Source organism: Danio rerio, chromosome 16 (assembly GCF_052040795.2).
Source record: "Danio rerio strain M-AB ecotype USA chromosome 16, GRCz13ab, whole genome shotgun sequence".
NCBI lineage: Eukaryota > Metazoa > Chordata > Actinopteri > Cypriniformes > Danionidae > Danio > Danio rerio.
In genome coordinates, this window is record NC_141036.1 from 32798077 (window position 1) to 32821346 (window position 23270).

Sequence of the window (23270 nt, forward strand, 5' to 3'; positions counted from 1 at the left end):
TATTTTTATTACAGTGCAACATCGATACTATAAAAGGAAATTGAAAATAGCCACATTAAGCTTTCACCGGAAGTTTATCATTGGCTGAAAAACAGGCTATGCTATAAAGTTAAAAGTTAGCATTGCCCTCAGAAATATAAAGCAACTTTGTGATGATGATAATAACATAAATAACACCGCACTGTCCAATGAGACTAAAAAAAAAAGTTCTGTTCTGTGAAAAAAGAATTTTTTCAATGTAAAATACAGTATCGGACAGTAGATGGCGGCCTAATCCATCTTTCTGACCAGCACCATCTGTGCTCGGCATGGAAGTGGTTAAATTGGTGGAGTTGACTGGCTTTCTGCCGTTGTTTCGAGTCGAGTTGGGGGGAAAAAACAGCGGCAACGCCGAGATGCTGAGCGGAGGGGTTTTCTGATCGCCCTTCGGTGTTCAATGACATGAGCACACTTGCTAAAACACCAAATTATGGCAGGGAACCTCAGCTGCTACGAGTTTCAAAATACCCCTGCCGCATAAAAAAGCCGCATTGTTGACGAAACTGTAACCGTGAGCAGCAATAATGCGAGGGGCGGACAGGAGCCGCAGGTCTGCCGTGATTGTGCTCTGCCTGCTGGGATGCGCTTTATGGACGACGACCGCTAAAACACTGCAGGAGAGCAGCGATGCCAAAGGTAAGAGACGCGCCGAGACAACACCTGCAAACACACCACTTCTGCTCATGTTTATGGGAATTTTGGTAGACATTTGGGGAGCTTTGCTTGGACTTCCTAAATTTCATTCCCAGTGCTAACAGCTAGCAACCTTAGCATATTATAACGCAGTGTGTACATGTTTTATGAGCAAAGAATGTATGTTTTATGAATTACATAGTTTTTTTCCACAAATTAGTGTTTAAACAGCGCAAACTGTGTTAAACTTACGTGGTTCAGTTGCTCTGCTGTTTTGTAAACCTCAAACCATCTGTTTGAAATCGGATCTCATTTTTGTGATGCCTGTCTTTGCAACAAGCATCACTGCAGCTTCCAAAGCTGTTCAACTATGAGGCACAGAAATGTCATTATTTTAGGTTGGAGCAATGTTATGTTTCTGTCTGTTGGACCCTAGTTTGTTTTTTAGATATAATTTAATATTCCAATATTTGTCTTGACTTCATTTTAGTTGTTTAGAAATCTGGAAATCTAGAGCTTTTCCATGAAATGGGTTGTCGGAATTGTTTGCTTCAGTTATTTCATAGAATATAAGTTTCTTAATTAAGGTAAAGTTGGTTTTATATTCACACATTCAAGCCTTTCCCTTTAATTCCCCCAAAGTAATTTCAGAAAAGTATTCTTTGCCAATGCTAAACATGGAAATCATATTAACAGTCAATGACTGTCGAAGTACAACATTGTTCACAGTCAAGTAAATGGTGCTAATGTTGTTTTTAAGTCATATTTACATGTGACTTTAGACCAAATATATAAAGTACCATGGTAAACAATATAGAGAGAATGTCACAAGTTGTTATTGAACGAATGTGTGAATATAAAACCTGCTTTACCTCAGTAGTTTCTTAGCTCTTCTGAAGTTAATGCATTAGTATTAGGTTGTCTAAAACTAATATGCGCGCGCCCACACACACACACACACACGTATGTCAGGCTACTTTTCATTAAGTGCCAATATTTGCCACATGGAGTTGTTTTCTAGTGCAATTTCTGGCATTCATCTTCATAACAGGAGTCTGTTTCGTTAACTTATTAGCTATGTCTGTTAGGCCCGGTTTTAGAAAAAAATGTAATTGCTGCAGGTTTGATGTGGTGGTTTTAAGAACACCAAAGAAAGACCAAGCATAATCACAAAGAATGCTATGCTACTGTTTATTTAAATCCATTTTTCCAATAAAGAAAAAAAAGAAAATACCCACACTATTTTAAATTCTACCAAATAAATGATATATAAAATCTTATATATTGATATAAAAACCTTTACACACACACACACACACACACACAGTGAGAGAGAAGGAGAGCAGAGAGTTCACAGCTTTTTATTTTATCCGTTGTAATGAATAGGGGCTCGTAAGTTCTGCTGTAACAGTTGTGTGCTTTTTAAAAAAACATTTGTTGGATTGTTTTAATTACTCGTGCTCACCTCCCTCGCCATAGTAATAATCAAAATAATCCCGGCTTTTGCGATTTGAAAATCGCACCTTTCAAATTGCTATTTCGGTGCAAATTCGATTAATCGTGCAGGCCTAATGTCTGTTTTGTCTTTTATATCAAATAGACTCGTTACATTTATCCAGATATGTTGTCTTGTTTTTAAATGCACTTAAAGTTGCTGTTTAAAATTGCATGAATACAAAATAAAGATGAACTGTGATAATATGACAAAAATTATTGAGGATTATTTTCTATATATCTTATTTATGATTAATGTTGATTAATAGAATACATAAAATGCAAGGTTCTGTCAATGTAACTCAATATATTTGCTAATATGAACATAAAATGAACACTGCATTTAGCATTTACTGTACAAAACTTGTCAGTGAATTATGAGGGCAAAAACTAAATAAATAAAAATTTTGTTCATTAATCATAATCAAGTTAAAATCGCCCAGCCTTACTGCATTTATTACAGTATTTATTAGTCTTAGGTAACATTAAGTCATTCATTGTTGGTTGTTTTTAAACCGGTGCATTAACTAAAAATAAAAAAGCACAACTTTGGATTTTGATAGCCGGATTCCTTTGTTAATGTTGAGCTATAATAAATAAATGCTGTACAAGTACTTTTACATTTATCAACATTTTGCTTATTATATTAGTTCACAATGTTAATCTAGTGCCAGTTATTCCAAAACAGCAAATGGATCTGGCTATAGTTTTATTTATTTATTTGCTCATCATCTTAAAATGATTAAATATGGTTTTCTCCTTTACTAACAGATGTGACAAATATCCATTTAGACCATTTCAATTATCTTGCTGAAATTTAAATGGAAGTGGTTGCTGTGATAGTTTTATTATGAGATTATTTCTGGCTTCTGACTATTTCCAGACTGTTACTGTCTAAATGATGTGGCTAATGCAGTGTTAAGTGTCTGTGCATTAAGATATCAGCTTGTTGGGTGAGGAATGAAATCGAAAAAGCCATTTACATAGAACCAGAAGTTCACATTTGACATTTACATAATCCAGATAGCAGGTCAAAGCTTCAAAGATGAAGATTTCACTTTTTAAATTTACTGGCTGCAATGACTGTAGCTCACCTCTTGACTGTCACTTTGGCGAAGACTTCCATAATATAAGGAATCCCCCCCATGTTCTCCCCCCTTCTGGCTCCTGCTGATGAGCAGTGGCAGCACAGATGGGTCTGATCCGCTTCTGTTCCCAAGACATTAGACTGGCACAGAGTACGCTTTGAGTATGCAAAACAGGGCTTTCCTGCCTTTTGTCCAGGCTGTGCCACTTCCTCATCACCAGGATCTGAAAAGAGATTGCTGTGTCTGCATGTGAGGTCTTGACACAGTATATTCAGGCCTGGAAATCTTTTTTGCCATGCTGCTTTCTTAAATCTTACTGGCTGAATTTTGACTCTTTTCAAATTAAATAAAAGAAACTCTATTGAAAATACTGGTTTTATTAGAAATTGTGAAATTTAAATCACGAATAACAAATGTAAGGAAATAAATGAAGAAAAAAGTAACATGAATTAACAATCTATTTTTGCAGCGTCTATAATACCTTTTTAGAGCTAGTTCATGTAAATGTTCATGATGGTTCACAGTGTATTAATCAATGTTAACTTCTAAGCTGAAATATGTATTAATTGTAAACACTAATATTAAAACAAACTAATAATAAAGACGAACAAATGTCCTGTAATTTGATTGTCATTCGTTAATTTTAACTGAGTTTCCTAACAAATGAGAGCTTCTAAAATATTACTAAAATCTGTCATGACAGCTTTTCCTGATGCCAAATTGACTGTTTTTAATTTGGTTTTCATTAGGCAGGTTTTTACTTTTATTATATATGATCACCACTTTATTTTTGTGTACAATTCACACTATTATCAAACCATTAACTAAGGCTTCTTGCTTAATAAACTCCTATTTAGCTGATTATTAATAGTTAGAATGGTAATAGGTTTATGGCTCGTTTCCACTGACTGGTACGGTACGGTTCGGTACGGGTCACCTTTATCAGGCTTGCATTTCCTCTAACAAGGGTACCCTTTTGGTGGGCGTGGTGTACAAAAGAGAGTTTCGGTCGACATCATTCTCGCTCAAATAAATGTCAACAGTAAAGCTGTACAGGTCGTTCACAAATCATATGAGAAGCACTTCGCACAAAAGAGATGCTTTACACACATAAATACTTGTTTATAAATGTTTATTACTAACTTGTTTATGAACAGGATTTGATTATAACTGCAGATCAATGATATTGCAAAATAGCCTACTGTAACATCTGCAACTAAAAAAAATAAATATATAAATGAAACATATACGAACACATACAGACCCTTACAGTCTCCGATATATTACCAATTACAGAAAAACTACACACCACAGACATTTAGTCCTTATTTGAGTTTAAAAACACACACAATATAGCCCACAGTCAGCGCAAACCTCTCATCTGTGTCTGTAATCTTCACCAGCACATGTAAACTCTGTTAGAGAGTAATTCTGTCATTCCCAGTTCATAATAGTCCAAAAGGCGAAGATAAACATGGCAGTTTGTTTGTGATTCAGTTTGCGGAAACAATTTTGATCCTGTGTTTTGTCAGGCTTCTCCTTTTTTTGCACTTCACTCTCGCGTTTGTCCTTTTCTCTCTGAATGTATCAGATGACGGAGGCACCAATAATCACGCACACGTTATTATCATCAGCTTTTAAAGTTCATTATATCAAATATAACTTGGACGCGATCGCGAGCTCCCGTAAGAAAGTGAAACCGCTCTGACTTTTTGACAGGCTCTTTGTGGCTGTTTATCAAGACAATGACAGTTCGTTTGAGCTCGGGTCGTCCATGGCTTGTCATTATATAATTTCTATGTAATCTCTCGGCTGTGTATTAGAACATGGCGGTTCCTTTGTTTTCATTCTGTCTAGCTCCATGAGCTTGTGACGTATCTCTTTAACCAATTAGCGTTTAGCTGCACGTGTAGCTCCACCTTTTAGGACCTTTTTTCGTGTTTGGTACCCTTTCGAAAGGATGCCGAAAACCATACCGTAACGTACCGCTCAGTGAAAACGGACCATAAGGTATAGGGTAGAATCAGGGGTGTAGAGTAAGAGGCTAATCACACCGAACACGCTTTTAGCGATGAGAGGCACCTGTTTTAAATGATTTACTAACGTTTGCTTGCATTGTGCGCACTGCTTTTACGCCCTGCTGAGCCTTGCGTTTTTGCAGTTGTGCGCTGTGCAATCAGTTGAAAAAAAAGTCAACTCTGAGCGGTAAAGGCACGTTATGTCAGTCGTGTCTTTTTCATTCTCCACTCAAATGAAAGCAGAGGTGGGGTTTCCGTCGAGGTGACAGCAGTATTTGTGTTGTCAACTACGGAGACTTTTAAAGGAGACTTTTGCTGTTTTGAGTTATCCGGTGCTGTATGACTTTTAAAATGATGTTAATATCAACAGCAACACTCTCACACGTTATGCAGCTAGTTCTAAAATAATATTTAAATAAATATATCAGTTTAATAAATCTGTTTTGTTTAAATGCAGCAAAATACATTGCCTATGTTCACTGAGAAATGGATACAAATATTCATTTTCAAAATGGGGTGTACTCTATTGTGCTGAACACTGTTTATGCCCGTATCGACGTGGTAAATTCCTGCTTACTATTGTTTGCAGAGAGAGTTTTAAATATATTGGTTAGACTCCAATTGAGAGTTTTTGTAAACCATATATAAGTGTTTGTATGGTACAGTCAAATAATAAACCGGTTGCATAAACAAATAACAGTTTGTTTGTTTTTGCATAGCCCCCATATTGCCCTTATTGTTCATGCCAACAGTCAGACATTTACTGTAAGCAGTAGTCTGTTGTCACACATGCAACCAAAACACAGACTAAATGGACTCCTAACAGTTTCCTGCTTCTAGGGACTAAGAACAATGGGTCTTAGGAAACCAAGCATGTTTTTAAGAGCTTGTGAGCCTCATAAAGGCTGATAAAGAGAATAACTCTGGTGGTTCCTCCTTATTAATTAGCAGTAAAGCATTTTGTTTGGGTTTTGTATATTGCTGTGGGCCTGGGATATATTTGTTTGCCTCTTGCGTTTCAAAGCATTTTCAGCAAGCTGGGGACCCCTGTTGTGCTTAATTTTTTATAGGGTCATGTTTTCACTGAACACTCAGACATTTTTCCCATCTCTGATTACCCAAACCAGACCATCTCCCTTGGGTGAGCCGGTCAGGCAGCTCTCATTCTCTCAATTTCTCTTCCCTCAAGTCTTGCAGACTGAGATGGTGGACTTTTATTTCACTCTACAGTGCACGGGCCTAGTTAATCTGCATCTTATAAAGGCTTTGAGAGTTTTATATCTGACTTAAATGCAGATTTACAGGACTGGAGTTGGGCTTGCTTTGGGTGTGGTTGTTATCACTAGGCATGAAAAAAAAATAATATTCACATTTAAATGAAGTAATTTGATTTGTTTGCCTGAATTCTAACACTATGGGGTGGTTTCCCGGACCAAGATTAAGCATAGTCCTAGACTAAAATGGCCATTTAAATCAGACTAACATAAATGTGCTTTCTCTGTCATGGTTTTAATAAGTCCAAGACTTAGTCTAGTCCAGAATTTAATAGGCTAATTTCCCAGAGGAAGACTAGAGCAACTTCAGGACTACATTGAGGCTTAAATTAAACCTACCGGGAGGCAGGTCTAACTTCAGATTAATTTTGTTTGGAGGACACATGGATTACTTAATGTCAATGATGATCAGCGCTTTTACCTGCACGGCACACACTAGCTGGCCTCCGTTACATTTGGAAGAGTCGTTTTCAGTGCCTTAGGAAAACACTCAGATTCAAACCAAGTAGAAGCTGCACTGTCATCATTGCAACAGCTGTTCTTCACAACTACCTAAAAAAGCAGGGATGCCCAGATCCCTCAATAGAAGAGGATGACAATCCAGATGTGCCACCATTTACAACAAACTACAGAGAAGGACTTGCATACAGGGATGCTTTTGCATTGTGCCACTTTATATAGATGTGTTTACATTATCTTTCAACCCTCTGTTCAGACCTGATACATGTAATAAAACTAAATATTTTTTAAAAGTTTACAACTTTTTGGTCTGGTATGATACTAAAACCACCACAACATCCATCTTTTCTAATAGAACAATATTTATTTAACGGATTCATGTACTGATGTGACATTTAAGCCTGTTGCATCTCTCTCTCCTTCATCTTTATCTCCAGTTCTACTTGTAGTATCTTCATCTTCATTTCATGCTAATCCTTAAGATATTTCAACTTATGTTCATGCAAATCAAATAGCCAATTTTTCATGAACAGTGAGTCTTTTCTTCTGGTTACCAGCACTGGCAGACATTGACACCCTTGCTTCTGAGGATCAGAAGCAAGCACCCTTGCTTTCCAATTCTTCAGTTCGGTTTTGACCTTAAAAAAATAAATACAGATTAAATGGGAAAATGTTTCACATCATACGACAAAAGCAAATAGAAGTTTGAGAGGAGAGAAACAAAAGCCAAAATCAAATTCAAATACTTAATACAAGTGCATGTGATCCATCATCTGAACTGTCCAGATGGTCATCATCTGGTATGTTCTTCAAAGGTTGCTGATTCTCCAGTATTCCGGTCAGTAACTCATCCAACACATCACAGTCTTTATTTGCAGGTCCTCCGCCAGTCTTAAACCTCTCTCTTCGAGCTTCAGCAACAGTTTTTTTAGGTTTATTTTGATATTTTTCCACAACACCTGTATTTAATAACTATTATAAATACAACTGTGACTTTAAAAGGCTGTAATAAACCTAATGATTCTTACCTGAAATTGTTGAATTGTTCTTGTAGATGTGTGTTCATTTGCATTAAATTCATTACAAATAGATGTCCAGGCATTCCTCTTCTTTAATTCAACAGCTGATGTGTGCAGTTTATCTTCAATAACAGGATGTCTTGAAACTATTTGCTTTAAAAGAGTTTTCTCATGTTCAGAAAAGTTCTTTCAACGTACTCTCTTTTCAATGTCCATTGCCATTTGCTTCTCAGTTGCATACAATTTAAACCTTCTTGGTTCATTCCATGTTTTATAGGCAACCTCAATCCAGTCAATCCTGATTAGCACAGGTGGTATTAAATTAATCGAGTGTATTTTAGTAGAGGACTCCATAGTCCAGGTGTTGGTAATCTGCACTTAATCTGTGTTTTAGAAAGCCATTTTTTAAAGCATGATTAACTATTCTAGATTAAGGTCTACTCCTGTCTTAATTTAATCTTGGTCCGGGAAACCACCCCTATATGTTTAGTCGCTAATAGGGTTTTGCCGATAGACTATGCCATCGTCCATCGCCGATGGCAGACAAACTTTACGATGCTGAGCCAGCATCGCGATCCATCGCCTCGGCCCACATTTATATTGATATATAACTTATCATTTGCATGTCATCTTAATAGCAATAATGGTCTTTTCATGAGCTGTGTTAAATGTTACATATAGCTGCCACTTGCACAGCTGACAGCATTGTGAGGATTAAATGAAGGATTATACAGCACCTCTCACGCTTAAAATGTGTAGATTCAGTGGCAAACGCTGTTACCTGCAAACCCCGTCCCACAGACTTTACAGTGAATGGCTTTAGTCATTTTCCTCGCGGACTTGAAACACTGGAAGTCTTTTATCCACTTTTGGAAAAGTGTAAATGGTGAATTAACATTCAGCCCATGATCACTAATAAGAGATGCCATTATTAGTAACTGAGTAAATCTGTCAGTGTTAGGGTTGTAACGGTATGAATTTTTCACGGTATGATAATCGTCTAAAACAATACCACGGTTTGACGGTTTCACGGTATACGGTATGTTACAAATGTTACAAAATAATAGAACAGTGAAGCAAATTTGACTTTTTCCAAATAATATATTTTTAGTTACTATAAACAACACCACTTACAATGAACAAATAAAAATAAGAAAATAATAAATAATGTGTCAAAGTCCAAATAAAGTCCAAATAAACATGGTGCAAATCCTCAGTAAAAAATAGATATAAATATTTACTATACTATAAATAGTTACATAACGAAACTAGATTCAATATGGAACATCCTTAGGTTTTATGTGCCAGCATGGATATGGTTGTCTATCGATATGGATTTGGATATGGTTGTCTGCAATGCAGACAAACAGCTGCATCTTCATTTGTGTCTTTTGAAAAAAGCAAGAGCAGCAGTTCGTCTTTGCTGTGTCACTGTTTTGTCATGTTTCTGTGCTGCTGTGCATGCAAAAGTACTTAGTATGAGAATTATTTCATGCAAAACTTTTTTTTTGCGTTTTATTTAGCCGCGCATAAATGTATGCCTATCTCTCATTCCGTGTTGTTCAAAAAGCTTGGTCCACAAACAAAAGCGAAACCTATGCTTATTGGTTGTGATATAGCGAGTTTAAACCAATCTGGGCATGGAGGAGGGACAATGCATCAATGTATCATGTCTGATTTGTCCGGAGACACAGTGACGAGCGTTTCTTTGTCAAATCAGCGTTGTCAAATGTTGATGACGTAACCGCACTGATTCCGGAGCCTCTGAAAGTCCGCGAATGTTATGTGATACAGCACTGGAAAGCTGAGATTCTCTTCTTTATGCCAATCTTTGAATTGTATGAATCGGATCAGCGGATCAAAAGTTATTAAACATTTAAGACTTATTAAACTTATTTTTAGCCGCGGGCGGCTGTCTCGGTCTTTAAGGAGACAGAAAACCGTTAAAGGTTAAAACCGTTGATATGAAATTGTTCATGGTATGATAATCGTGCACGTTCAAATCGTGGTAAACCGTCATACCGGTATATTGTTACAACCCTAGTCAGTGTTATTGTCATTCTCTCATCTTCCGCGCTTCACATTTTCACGGTTTCAGCTCCTGTCATCTGAAGGCAGAAGGCATTGGCTGAGTGATTGACGGCTGATATTAACCAATCATTAGCGTTCAGTTAGAGCAGTGGGCCAATAAGAAGAGCACAAAGGCGGGGCAAGCATTGCAGGCTTTTTACTTCAGCAAGTTTACATAACAACTGTTTTAATCTGTTCCTGAATGCTGAGTTTGGCGTTTTTAGGTGCAAAGATGCATTCTGCACAAATGTCTCCTAAATCCACGCATGCGGTGAGGATTTTGCAGTGAAAACAATGAAAATGTATTCACTACAGTAAACTCCAACCGAACTCTCGTCTCCTCCATCAGCTGTGGGAAAAGCCATAATAATGACATGGATCACTGCATATTCATGCCAGAGTCCCGTGGAAAAAAAAGTGGTTGACAGGTGGTAATTTGTTTGTAACTTATTTCTTTATGGTTTTGTTATGGGTAAAGCAAAGACCATGTGGGTCAGGTAGTGAAAACAGTTGGCTACAATTAATTAATTGGTTATGAATTAATTGATATTTAACAACCACCCCCGCCTACGACGGCGATGGCATCGTCCATCGCGATTTTTCAAATTAGACATCGTACGATGCCAAATTCATTGACATCGTCCAACCCTCGTCGCTAATGTATGCGCAATCTGTGCTTATGTATTTAAATCCGAAAAACTGTTCTGCATTGATTGAGTTTTTTAAAATGCATCGGAATCAAGAGAGAATATTGTTTTTAGTTTGTCTTGCTCCAATTCCTTTTAAATATCATTTGATCCTAAAATAAGAAATAATCAAGTTCGAAAAAGGATTAAGCGAATTTCAAGGGTATTCATAGTGAACTGTGTTTACCTTAATCTTGACTCGGCCTAATGCACATTTGCTCTTTCTCTTCAGCATTTTACGTTAGTTAATGTGTTTAAGGTTAAAAACTACCCTAGAGCGGCATCTACTGTTTTAAAAAAAAAAGCTCAGAATCAATTCAAAGGAGAATTGCAATGCATTTTAAAAACAGAGTGCGTGCTCACTGCAGCCTGTAGCATGATGATGTACTGAATTGAGTCCATTAGTGTACGAGCTGTTGTTACTAGGGCTGCACAATATATTGCTTCAGCATTGATATCGCAATGGGGGCAGCCGCAGTGGTCACATCGCAAAATCTGCAATGTTGAATTGGGATTTTAGCTGACTAGAATCCACAGGTATCCAAAACACATGAGATTTGTGGAGAGGGACACTGCAGATTTTGACCATAATAGAGTGTTTAAAGGCCTGTGAGTGAGCATTTTAGGAGTGTTTAAAGAGCCCCTATAATACATTAAAAAGTGTCATATTTGGATTTTAAGGGTCTCCAACAACAGGCTGATATGCATGCAAGGTCAAAAAACACTTTCATTGTCTTATAATATACATTTATTTTTACCTAATTATCGCAGCGACTCTCATGAATCGTTCAGTGATTAATTTGTTCCTAAACCCCTGCTTAGCGGGAAGCTAATCTGCGCTTAATGGACTGATGACCGCCTGTTGCAATTGGTCGACAGCGTTCAGCGCGAGACAGAGTAAAATGGCTTTTCAGCAATATTGAAGTAGTCACAGTGCATAGTGTGTGTGTGAGCATACCTGCCAACACTCCTGTTTTTCCTGGGAGTTTCTTGTATTTCAGACCCATCTCCAGCCACCAATCCATTTTGTTTTTTATCCCGAAAACTCCCGTAATTTTAACCACCCAACGCTGGTATAGGATCCGATCGCAGTGGCCGCCCGAAACACGCTTCATAGTAGTTAACTTACTAACACTACAGTACACCGTACTCGGTTCGCAACGAAAACAGCCAAAAAGTGCACAGCAATGGGCAGGGCAGGTGCCGTGGGTCATGCCGATCACTCGACGCAGAAGCAAAAACCAGGCTTAACACCTCGAGCACACCACCTCTTTATTATTTATGAAAAGCTGGTGTGCTCAAGGCGTTACACACCTTGTGTTATTCATTTTTTGGAGCTTTGATATTGCCGCCTTTTTGATTATATCTTTGTCAATTTTTACAACAAAAATATCTACCTATAAAGTCCCAGCATTAGTACTAGTAGTCAAGTGATTGTATTTGAACCATTTGGGTGAACCAATAAAGTGGCTCTTTCAAAAAGAGTTATTTTCTTCATTCTAAACGAATCGACTGATTTTATAAATTGAATGAATTTCTGAAGACATTTACTTCCACTTGTTGGAATTTAAGTGTCTTAAAAGTATTATTTCATTATAAAATGGTTATAATAATAAAAATAATTATATACATTCTATATGTGTTCGAATTAAGTTCATGACTTGAAGCAGCATCCATCCTTTTAAAACTTAGAGTTTTTAATTACTTTTTTTTTTTTTTGGTTGTGAAGATGTTTATAGATGTGTTTTGGAATGAATCCCAAAAAAAGTAAATTCTTTCAGATCTGATTAGAATTTTATGGGCCAACTTATCTGTTTTTGTGCCTGTGAAACTTGATAATCCTCCACACAACAGCAGTCTTTTAACATTTAGAGTCTGGACGTCCTGAATGAGTGTGGAGCTCTTTCTTTCTCATTCACACATACATACACACACACACAGCCTGTTCGTCTCCTTTTATAGAGAGAGAGACAGCCAGTCTGCTGCACATCTGGAGAAGTCATTTGTACACAAGGGAAAGACAAGCTTGTTTCATGTTTTAGAATTTGTAAAACTGAAAAATAAACGTGTTTTCTCTTAGATATCAAAAATAATCATCTATTAATAGTTTTGTTAATTTGTTTTTGGAATGGTGGTTTATTTTATTTCATAACTGAGAACAACTTGTACATAGGATGGGAAACAAATTTCTCAAAGGAGAAATGGTTTTCAAAACCCCTGAGTGATCATGCTGCCTCTGTTAATAAATAGTAATTAAAGAGATGATTGAAGTATAAATGGAAAACAGGGTTGACTAGTATCAGTAACTATTCTGATGTGCTTTAGAACCGATTGTCCTCTCAAAGAACTTGAGAAATGACTGCTGAATTTTGGTTTGGTTTGGTTATTTGACTTGTTTCTAATGCTGATTATGAGGAAACGGCTGACACCACATTTTGATACCATTGGAGACTGATACATAATATATTCCACACATTGTTAATTTTATTGTCAGCTTTTGGCTGTGATTTTAAACTGGAGTTTGGTACCAATTTGCTTGGCCAAATTGTGGCATGTGAAGTTACCAAATGGCTGTTCAAAATTTAGTTTGAAAAGTTTCCATTTAAATTACAAATGAATCTTCAGCACTCATCCCCTACAAAAAAGAATGAAATGTGATTTTATTTTTTTGTACAATTTTAGAGTATACTATATTTGTATATTTATTGTTAAACTAAAGTTTTATATGTTTCAGTGCTTGTTAATAATGTACTAATTGTAGATCTAAAATGTTTTGAGAAAATGTCACTGTATTGGGTGTACATAGTCATATTACAAAGCTTTTGTACTGGTCTTTTAGTTCAGTGTATGCACTCAAAAATATAATTAAAATGTGTTGAAATGACACAATTCTTAAGTTTTTTTTTTGAGACGACTTAATTGTTTTATGTTCAATTCACTTACATTTGTAAAAAAAAAAACTTAAGTTAACTTAATTGTTTTGTGTTGGGGCCACATGAAGGAATCGTGTGGAGCCCTGCATTTGTACAGTGTGTTCACCAAATGAATGCTGCGTTGTTGTTAAAAAATGTATTCTCAAATCTCTTGATTCTAAAGTATAGTATAGGGCTAATCAAAGGGGAGACGTTTTTTTTTATTTTGGTCTATTCCTGTCCTCTGTACACGCACAAACCAGCTTTTGCACAATCTAACCCTATATAACCTTGCTAGTTAATGCTGTTTTTCCAGATTAATCAATAATATGGTTTCCTGAGGCTTTCTAAAGCTTTTGAGCCCAGCATATTGACTGATTGCCCTCTTCATTACTGCTCACATGACTCTGCTCTTAAGGTTAATGATACCATCTAAGGTAAATAGAAGTTGGTTGTCCATTAATGTCAGTTTATTACCCTTTTCTACTAAAATAGAGTCATTCGTTTTAAAATTTTGAATGCATTTAAAGCTACATGTATTCACTCAGGGATTTAGAATATTGAACAAAATATATAAATGTTCACTTTCTTGGTTTGAATATTAGAGCAGATGTTATGTCTCTAGATTCCCGCTTCTTTCCACTACATATCTTTCTGTTCTCCACTGCAATGCAGCATTCTGGATGGTCTCTGTGTGCATATATCCTCTAAAATAAACACATTCTTACTTATCGTGGCCAGAATGCAAAATTCAAGGTGGTTTACTCCTCACAAAGCACATTTGAGAATTGAGAAAGCACAAGGTGGATTCTTGATTTTTGAACAAAAGCTTTGATCACTTTTGCCAGTTTCCAGCTTTAAGACCTCAATCCCAAAAGCAAACAACATATGGTTCTAATATAATAATGCTATAGAAAAAGAAATCATGATCTCAACCTTTGTCTCTATGGCTAGACTGTGATTCATTATAAATTAATAAAATTTTGGTTTCCTAGACACTATGAGCTCAGAGCTTTAAAAGCATTAAGCTTAAATGTGTTGTTCAAATAGACTGTTCACAGAGATGGCTGTTGAGATTGCATGTTCACTTTAAACAGATTCAGCGTGACTCTGGTATATGCCTAAAAATGACTAAAAATTTACAATAGTTCTGTCTGGTTCTTAAATGTGATTGGCTGATAGCCGTGCAATATTCTGCAATATCAGAACTTGTATAGACTCTTCACTCTTGTATATTACTCTGCTCACTTAGAATGACAGCAGATCAATAAACTCACAACAGTTTGACAAATATTGCAGCTGTTGGCTAACATAAGAAACAAATATTGAGGCTTTTAAGGTGACAATGTAGTTATTTAGATTCCCTTTATTTATTCAGTTTAGTTCAGTTTATGCAGTATATTTTATTTTCCTTATCACGAACACAACAGTAATCTGGTAGTATTTGTGCTGCTTTGACTTTTTTGGGGGGTTAATTATGATCTCCCGATTGCATCAGAAAAATACTGTGAAATCTCTGTAGACTGATGGCATTTCATGCTGTTCAGCCTTTTAATCCTAAAATGTGAGCAGAATCACCGGTTTTTCATCACTTTAGACATTACGCTAGAGAATCATTCAAATACTAGCTCTAAAGTGACATTGGTGAAGTAGCAACAGTTTCTGCTGCAGATGTGACTGAATAAAAAGAAAAGTAGTTCCTCATACAAAAAAGATTTTAGACTCTGTCTAAAATCGTTGGATTTTCTTTTTTAACATACACTTATGCCGTCGAACTGTTGTATAAACACTATCACAATCGTAGCAGTGTGATATGGCTGTATAAATACACTGGTGGGACACTGTGCACACCTCACAACAGTGCTGATATATAGCCATATCGAACGGCTACTAATGTAATATTGCTCATATATATGTGTATACACATCCCTGTCAAATTATTCAAAACCTATTTTAATCTATTTCTCTGAGCATGAAATTAGAGATATTTAGAAGAATGTTGAAAAGCAGTAACCATTAATTTCTATAGTAGGAAAAAATACTATGGAATCAATGAGCACTGGCTTCGAGTATCCTTCAAAATAAGGAAGAAGGAAGAAACTCATGAAGGTTTAGAAAGGATGGTGGCTGAGTAAACTATCCCTTTAACAGCAGGAGTAAAATGACCGTGTTTTGCATTGATTATATTGCATGTAGAAAAGCAACTATGGTTATTAGAAAAAAAAGCTTTTTTGTATTTGATTAAAGCAAGAAGGTCATAAAGTAAATAATGACAAAATGTATGTTTTTGAACAAACCAATAGAAAACACCACATCAAAATACTATTCAAGTTGTACTCAAAAGCTTCAGAAGCTTATTATTGACTAATATTGTTGCCTTATGGACTTTAGCATGCTGTGCTCATACACACTCACAGTTACAAACTGTGCGGCTTTCCTGTGATGTCAAGCCAAAAGCTGACTGGACACAACTACCACATGCAATATGTCGACTGAGCATGTATTGTACATCTCGTTGCTGGTCAGATTGTGACCTGCAGACCAGCTGCTGTCAGTGTGAGATGTGCGCATGATCTGCCTGGACATAATGTGTGGTGTAATGAAGCGGTGAAGTCATAGATTCACAGCATGTGTGTATTATTGAGTGAAGGAGGAAGAGGGGAATTCCCAGAGAGAGAGATGGAGAGACCGATCTGCGGTACAACAATGAATAACCTTTTGGAAAACACACAAAAAAAAGAAGATTGATCCAGTTAGGTTAAAAGTTAACTACAGGTTTCCATGTTTTGTTACTAGGTGTGTTACATGAAGTCCAGTCCGAATGAAAATGCTCCATATAAACACCACCTCAATAAATTTCTTAAACCTAATAAAATTGTACTTGTTTTCAAGGGATGGGATAAAACTGCCTATAAAACTGAGCAAAATGAAACCTTTGCCATGTAAACGTGATAAGCGGATTATTATTTTTTTTACGTCATGATTTTCCAAACACAGTGATCACACATTAAAAAATATCTGGAAATTGACCGTTTTCCATATTTTGGGATTCATGTTTTTATCCACTTAATTATGCTTTTGAATTGCATTTTGAAACCTTGAAGATTGTAGCAGTATTTATTATTTTTTTTATTTGACAAAGTTTAAAGTGATTTATTATCTGGGTTGGTGTTGGTGTTTACCAAAAAACTCTGTAATAAAGCTGCCAGTACATTTTTGATTATTTTATAGACTAATTTCTTCATATATAATTTCTTAAACAATATCTTGTCACAAACTACTGAAATGTAAATAAAAGTAACCGTAGAGTTGAATTTTCATCATCAAAAGTGGACAGAGCAAAAATAAAACTCCCATAATGTAATTCACATTTGTAAATAAATCGAAAACAATCACAAAATATGGACACTGGAAATTATCAGATATTGGTTACAGTGGAGTAATTCGTAACATTGATAAATATTATAAATATGAATATATGGGTGATACGAATGCATGCTATAAGGGGATCCACATGCTTTCATTGCACAACTGACTTGCTTTCAAAAGTGCCAAACATCCTTCTATCAGTCCACACAAACACATGAGCGGTAAGCAGCGACTCGTGTGAAAGTTAACTTTTCTATTTCAGGTCACTATTTTCCAGCAATAAAACCAGCTCCCACCAGCCCTTACTAGTAGGTAGTATAGTAGTTTAGTACAGACCTTCATCTTCAATCTACTGTGTTTTTTTGTCCATGTACAGTCCATGTTGTGTAAAGTGTAAACAAATATATTAATCAGAAGAATTTTAATTGGAATGACAATTTTCTTTTTCTCTTTTTATGTGGCTAGTGTCTCCTGTTTTGTTGTTCGTAATTTTCTTATGCAGAATTAATCATTTATTTACTGAAAATGGCAATAGGTCAACATAAAATAGTCTGTGGTTAAAAATGGAGAAAATAATCTGTAAGAAATAGTGCTGGGCAAAAATTTATTGTGATTAATGGCATGCAAAATAAAAGTTTGTTATGACATAATATATGTGTGTGCTGTCTATATTATGTGTATATAAAAATACACACACGATTGCATATTTTTGAAAAGGTTTATTTATATTTAAATTTAAAAATATGTATATAAAACAAATTCTATTACAATTTAAATAAATATCTATGTGACTATTGTTTTGTATAGTTTTGTTTTGCTGTGTGTGTGTGTGTGTGTGTGTGTGTGTGTGTGTGTGTGTGTGTGTGTGTGTGTGTGTGTGTGTGTGTGTGTGTGTGTGTGTGTGTGTGTGTGTGTGTGTGTGTGTGTGTGTGTGTGTGTGTGTGTGTGTGTGTGTGTGTGTGTGTGTGTGTGTGTGTGTGTGTGTGTGTGTGTGTGTATTTCACATATACATAATAAATACATATATAATGCACACACATGCATATGTCAAAGCAAACTGCGATTTTTAGATTAATCTTTGCCCAGCACTAGTAATATGTAAAACAATTTTACATTTAAAAAAAAAAAAAAAAACTAAATGGCAAATGATAATGATGGTGGTCTCTTAAATTTTTCCAGATATAATATAATGCTTTCCTGTATGTGTGTGCATACCTGTCTGTTCAGTTTGTGCTTAGAATCTATTTTAGATTATATTGCTCCATATAAAACCATAAATGAATATACTTTTGTGTGGAATCTGTTTGTGTGTGTCTTTGTCCTTGTTTGAGGAAAAGGTCATGATAAAAGAAGTATTTTAAGTAAAGGCTTAAGCGCAAGAGAAGGTTTGTACATTGGAGGTTTTCAGTTATGAGGCTTTCTGTGTGTGAAGAAATAAAGGGAGAGCGTAAGACGTTAATTCGTTTTATTGTCTCTGTGCAGATCAGTAATTCCCAGTAGAGCTCGAGGGCAAAGGAAAATTGGTATTATTCCTCACAGTGCTATTTTTCAAGTCAAATATTTACCTAGTGTTGGATGACTGCGTTCTCTTCAGACTGCTGGATAACATTTCAAAAGCTGCTTACAGTAAACACTGCAGAGACTGCTGCGATGACACCGCCTGCACCTGTGCTTTGAAAAAACACCACAGGTGGCTGCTTTTTTGGATGTGTGGTTTTATTTTAAATGTTTTCATTGAAATAATTTAGCTGCCCTTAGTATTTTTCCCTATACACTTAAGGCAATTGATATTGCCTAACCCTAAATTTTGAAAAATCCGAAGCATTTTCAACAGATTTGTATAAATATCATTCAGAATTCTATAGGGCATTGGTCAAAGCGATTTGTGCTTTTTTTCAAGTGGAAATAAATTATTAGTTGAATGTCTGTTGTCTGTTGATTGTTGTTATTATTTTTGTATAGAAACTACACCACGCTGAATGACATTTCAGTGGATGTCTTCTGTAAATCACATTAAAGGATTACAAATGTTTTCATGCTGTACACTATCGATCAAGAAGATTGGTATGATTTTTTGAAAAAATTGTTTAGTACATTTTTAAAAGTTAAGCATCTGATATAGTCTAGGAGTTTGCGATTATGATCGTGACCGATTAAAAATGTCTGTACAATCTGTTTAGTAGGGATTTTTATGGTATCTGAAGCACACATTGTATCATTTGCAACTGGCACCTTCATCTCTATACAAAATGATGACATTCATTACAATCACTATTCGTAATGACAAAACTACATTAGTTTCATGTGATTTAAAGCCTTGCCAGTTACTTCATTTGCAAGCTGCTATGCAGCTTTTACTCCGTGCGTACAGCAGACACAACGATATATAAAGCCTTTAAAAAACAATGCCTTGTTACAGGACTTTGAAAGGTTTACATAGAAACACAGTTGGTTACCTCAAGAGAAAGTAGCTCACATTCGTTAGCTCACATTACCAGTTTTGTGGTGAATAATTCATCTGTGCATGTCATTAAGAAAAAAAAATAGTTTTCCCTTTTAATCAAAAATTAAACTCTGAAAATGCGCTTTTTTTTTCAGTTAAATTCTCAGATCATGTGATTTTGAGCTATTGTTTTGACAGCAAACAGAAATTATGAGAAAGAGGAGTCTGTAAGGTTTCAATAACTTTTCTAAAACACTTTTCCTGATCTTTCTGAAGGAAATGCCCATTTTACTACATCCATTTAGCTTGCAGGAGAAAAAAACAGCCACAATCACTGTTTTCTCATTTAATTTTCTGTTTTTCTAGGAACTGCATCACAATATGAAAAAAATTATCGCAGCTTTCAGTTCATGTAGACTTTAAAGAGAAAGCAGGCTAAAAGACTAAATAATGACAGAATTTTTGGGTGAACTGTCCCTTTAATGGTAGTAAAGCAAAACTTTTAGGGCTACTTTTAGATTTGATATCTTGCTTATGTTTTTACATGCTGTATAATGCTAAATATGCACCCACTTTACCTGAGAAAAAAAACCTTTTGATTTATTTGTATATGCATTTCTTCTTTTTAGATCTTTGTTATTAGGAAATAACAGTTTTTTTTTTTTACCAACAACCACTTTGACGTAAATGTCTGAATTTTTTGTATTTGATATTTTGTTATCTTGTAAGGACTTGTTTTTTTATAAATAATGAAATTAGTTTGGTTGTTTAACTTGTAAAATATTAAAAACAGCAGTGTTGTAAAGAAAAAAAACTAATAAAACTGTAAATATGGATTTTCCTGAAATATTTTGTTCAAATTTTTTTATTTATTTTTTTTTATTTATTTTTTTTTTTCCTTTGTTATGGCCCACCCCTAAATAGAGAGATCATTATAGTTTGTGCTTTTGGGCCTTATTGTTTACTTAATTAACCAGCATTTTTGAAAAACTATGAGCATTTGTGGAAAAACAGCCATTTTTTGCAGTTCATTTAAATTCTTTCCATTTCTATTCTTACCAACACAGAACAGTGTTGTGTATAAACTTGGCTCTCTGCTTGACTGTTCCATGGCTGTTGTGTTATATGTACATTGTGTACATTGTGACTTGGTCTGATTGGTCTGTGGTTGAATGTCTCTCCAATTCTGCCTGGATTAAACTGCAGAGCTCCTCAGCGTCTCTCCAGTGGGATCAATGTCCACCTCCCCCTTACTATGACACATGTGTCCCCTGTGACTGAACTACCCCACCACTACTGCTGCTGCACTTTAATTGGCTGAAAGGGCCAAAATTACAATCTCACTAACATACTTTTTATTATAATATATATATAAGGGTCAAAGATGAGACGTCTCGTTTTAGTGTCTCGTTTTAGTGTCCACTTCAAAGTAGATTTACAAATGTGATATTACACACACAGCAAGCATATTAAATTTAATCAAAGTGCCATCTTAAATGTTTTAAATATATTTTGTGATAATGTCAAAATTAATTTATGTCTACAATTAAACCACATACCTATTTTAACATATTGGGATATATAAAACAATAAATGATCATACTAAATTCTTGATGGCAAATAGGCAAAACTTAGGATAGTGAAATCTAAATTATAAACTGTATAGTTGTGATTTTTATTCTTATTGTCTGCTTAAAATCATACACTTTTACTGGCATACCCTTTGTCTTTTACAGATTAACTAACTTTTAAAGGTGTGGGTGTTGATGATATTTGGAAGTCTTCCAAAATGTAAAATTCAAAGCTACATTTTCAACAAGCATTATTTGGACATTTATAATTCTTTAGTTTATTTGTACTATTTATTTCTTTATTTAGTTTGTTAGTTTAGTTTAATGTCCATGTTTTTTCCACCTTGCATAAGATTTGTGCAAGTTTAACTCAGATCGGCTTTGCACGTCTCTGTTTGTTGTTTGTGTGGTAACTATACTCATGTAATTATAGGATATGACACAAACCTCCGTCATTACTGCAAGATAAACACCTGGGTGATTCAAGGCTTGATAATGACTATCTGACTATGTGATCCTTTATTTAGCGTATATTAATCTGAGCTCTGTAGAGTTTGCATACAGTATGTGCTCTTCAGGAGAGGTCAGTGCCTGTACACACTGCCCTTTACTAACAAAGCAATAGAGAAAAGGGTGATGGTAATGTATTTGTTTTACTTTATGTGCATGTGCGTCAGTGCTTTTAAACCACTTTCATATTTGATGGATTTCAAAGATGCGGTGAGGGGAAGTTATGCTGTGTTTTTGCTCTTATAACCCTTTAATTCAAATATGTCTTTAATGAACCTGTAAGTTAACTTTCACACTGAACAAAACTATTTTTTTGTCATTTATTATGGTCAGGCTTTGCACTTTATGGGTTGAAAGCAAACAGACTGGTTTGTGTAAAATGTACAAAAGAATTGAAGGAAAAGCTCACCCAAACATGAACATTGCCATTTACTTACCCTTCCAATTCTTCCAAACCTGGTAAGTTTCTGCTGAGCACAAAAAAATGTTTTGAATAATATTGGCAACTGGTAGCCGTTACTGTGGATGTCAATAACATAGGGCCGCACGATAATTCTAAATAAAAAAAATAAAAAAACGATTTAGCAAAAGCTGTAATGGTCATGTACATCTTATAACCTTATGTCCCTTATCTCAGGGAAGCACAGTTCTGTGATCAGTAGTAAATATCTTCAGAAGGCGCTCTTATGAGGAAACTGCAAATACGCCGCAAAGAAGACATCCAGGAAATCAAACGTAGAGATTGGAACTACTTAATTGATTTGCAGTGACTAATAATCACGCAACGATGGAGTCATCCCAGAGAAGGATTCAGGACTTTCAACTGAAGTTATGAACTGTTGGGAGTTAAACCATCTTATTAAATATGGCATTTTGACATACTTTTAGATAGTGTTATTAAAAGTATCGAGTTCGGTACCAATTGGTACAGAAATGTAAAAAAAATAATTCTGCTAACGTTTGAGCACTGAGCATGTTCTTAAACACTGCTGATTGGGCATTGTGTTCACATGCTCACAAAAATTACTCTGGTTGGGAATTGGCATGGGACAATAACCGTTTTCAAGGGATACCGCAGGTTTGGAAAAGTCAAGGTTTTTAAACCATCAAAATACCGTACATTTCTGTAATACCGTTCCTAAGGTATGAGTAAGATTTTTTTTTTTTTTTTTTTTTGAGTTTTTGTGTGTGTGTGTGTTTTTTTTTTAGGACAACAGTATCTCCCAGCAGAAAAATATTCAAAGATGCTGTTTTAAATTGTAAAGAAAAAATCTGTTTTTAAAACAAATGAAGACAGCAGAAAAATTTTTAAAAATATTTTAAATGTTTCTCAAAATAAAATAGATTTTCAAAAGAGATTTTTTTTTGTTTGTTTTTTACTCATACATTTAAAAAAGATATTTTAGAGCAGTAATCACAATACTGTGAAACAGTGATATTGTTATCCATGGTTTTCATACCGTCAGAATATGGATGTTTTTCACAATTCTGTATTGATAATACCGAACTCGATACTTTTGACAACCCTATTTTCAGATGTATTAGCAACACAGCCATTGATCACTGAGATGCAATGCAAACAGCAATCAAATCGCATAATGATTCTCTTTGATTTCACAATCATGTCAATTAAATCGTCTTTGATTTTTGTGTATCTTGTCAGTGAACCGTGGCTCTCCATCTGA

General features: G+C 35.3%; 1 protein-coding gene across 2 annotated transcripts in view; it reads left to right on the forward strand.

The window, feature by feature from the left end:
- Positions 1-349: 349 nt before the first annotated feature.
- fam171a1 (family with sequence similarity 171 member A1) overlaps positions 350-23270 on the forward strand; it is a 54503-nt gene continuing 31582 nt past the window's right edge. For both annotated transcript variants that reach the window (XM_087287170.1, XM_087287168.1), the window contains exon 1: positions 350-675. Coding sequence is in view for 1 of the 2 variants with exons in the window: in XM_087287168.1 (XP_087143294.1) it covers positions 564-675 (112 nt within the window). In the remaining variant the exon portion in view is untranslated. The remainder of the gene's footprint in view (positions 676-23270) is intronic.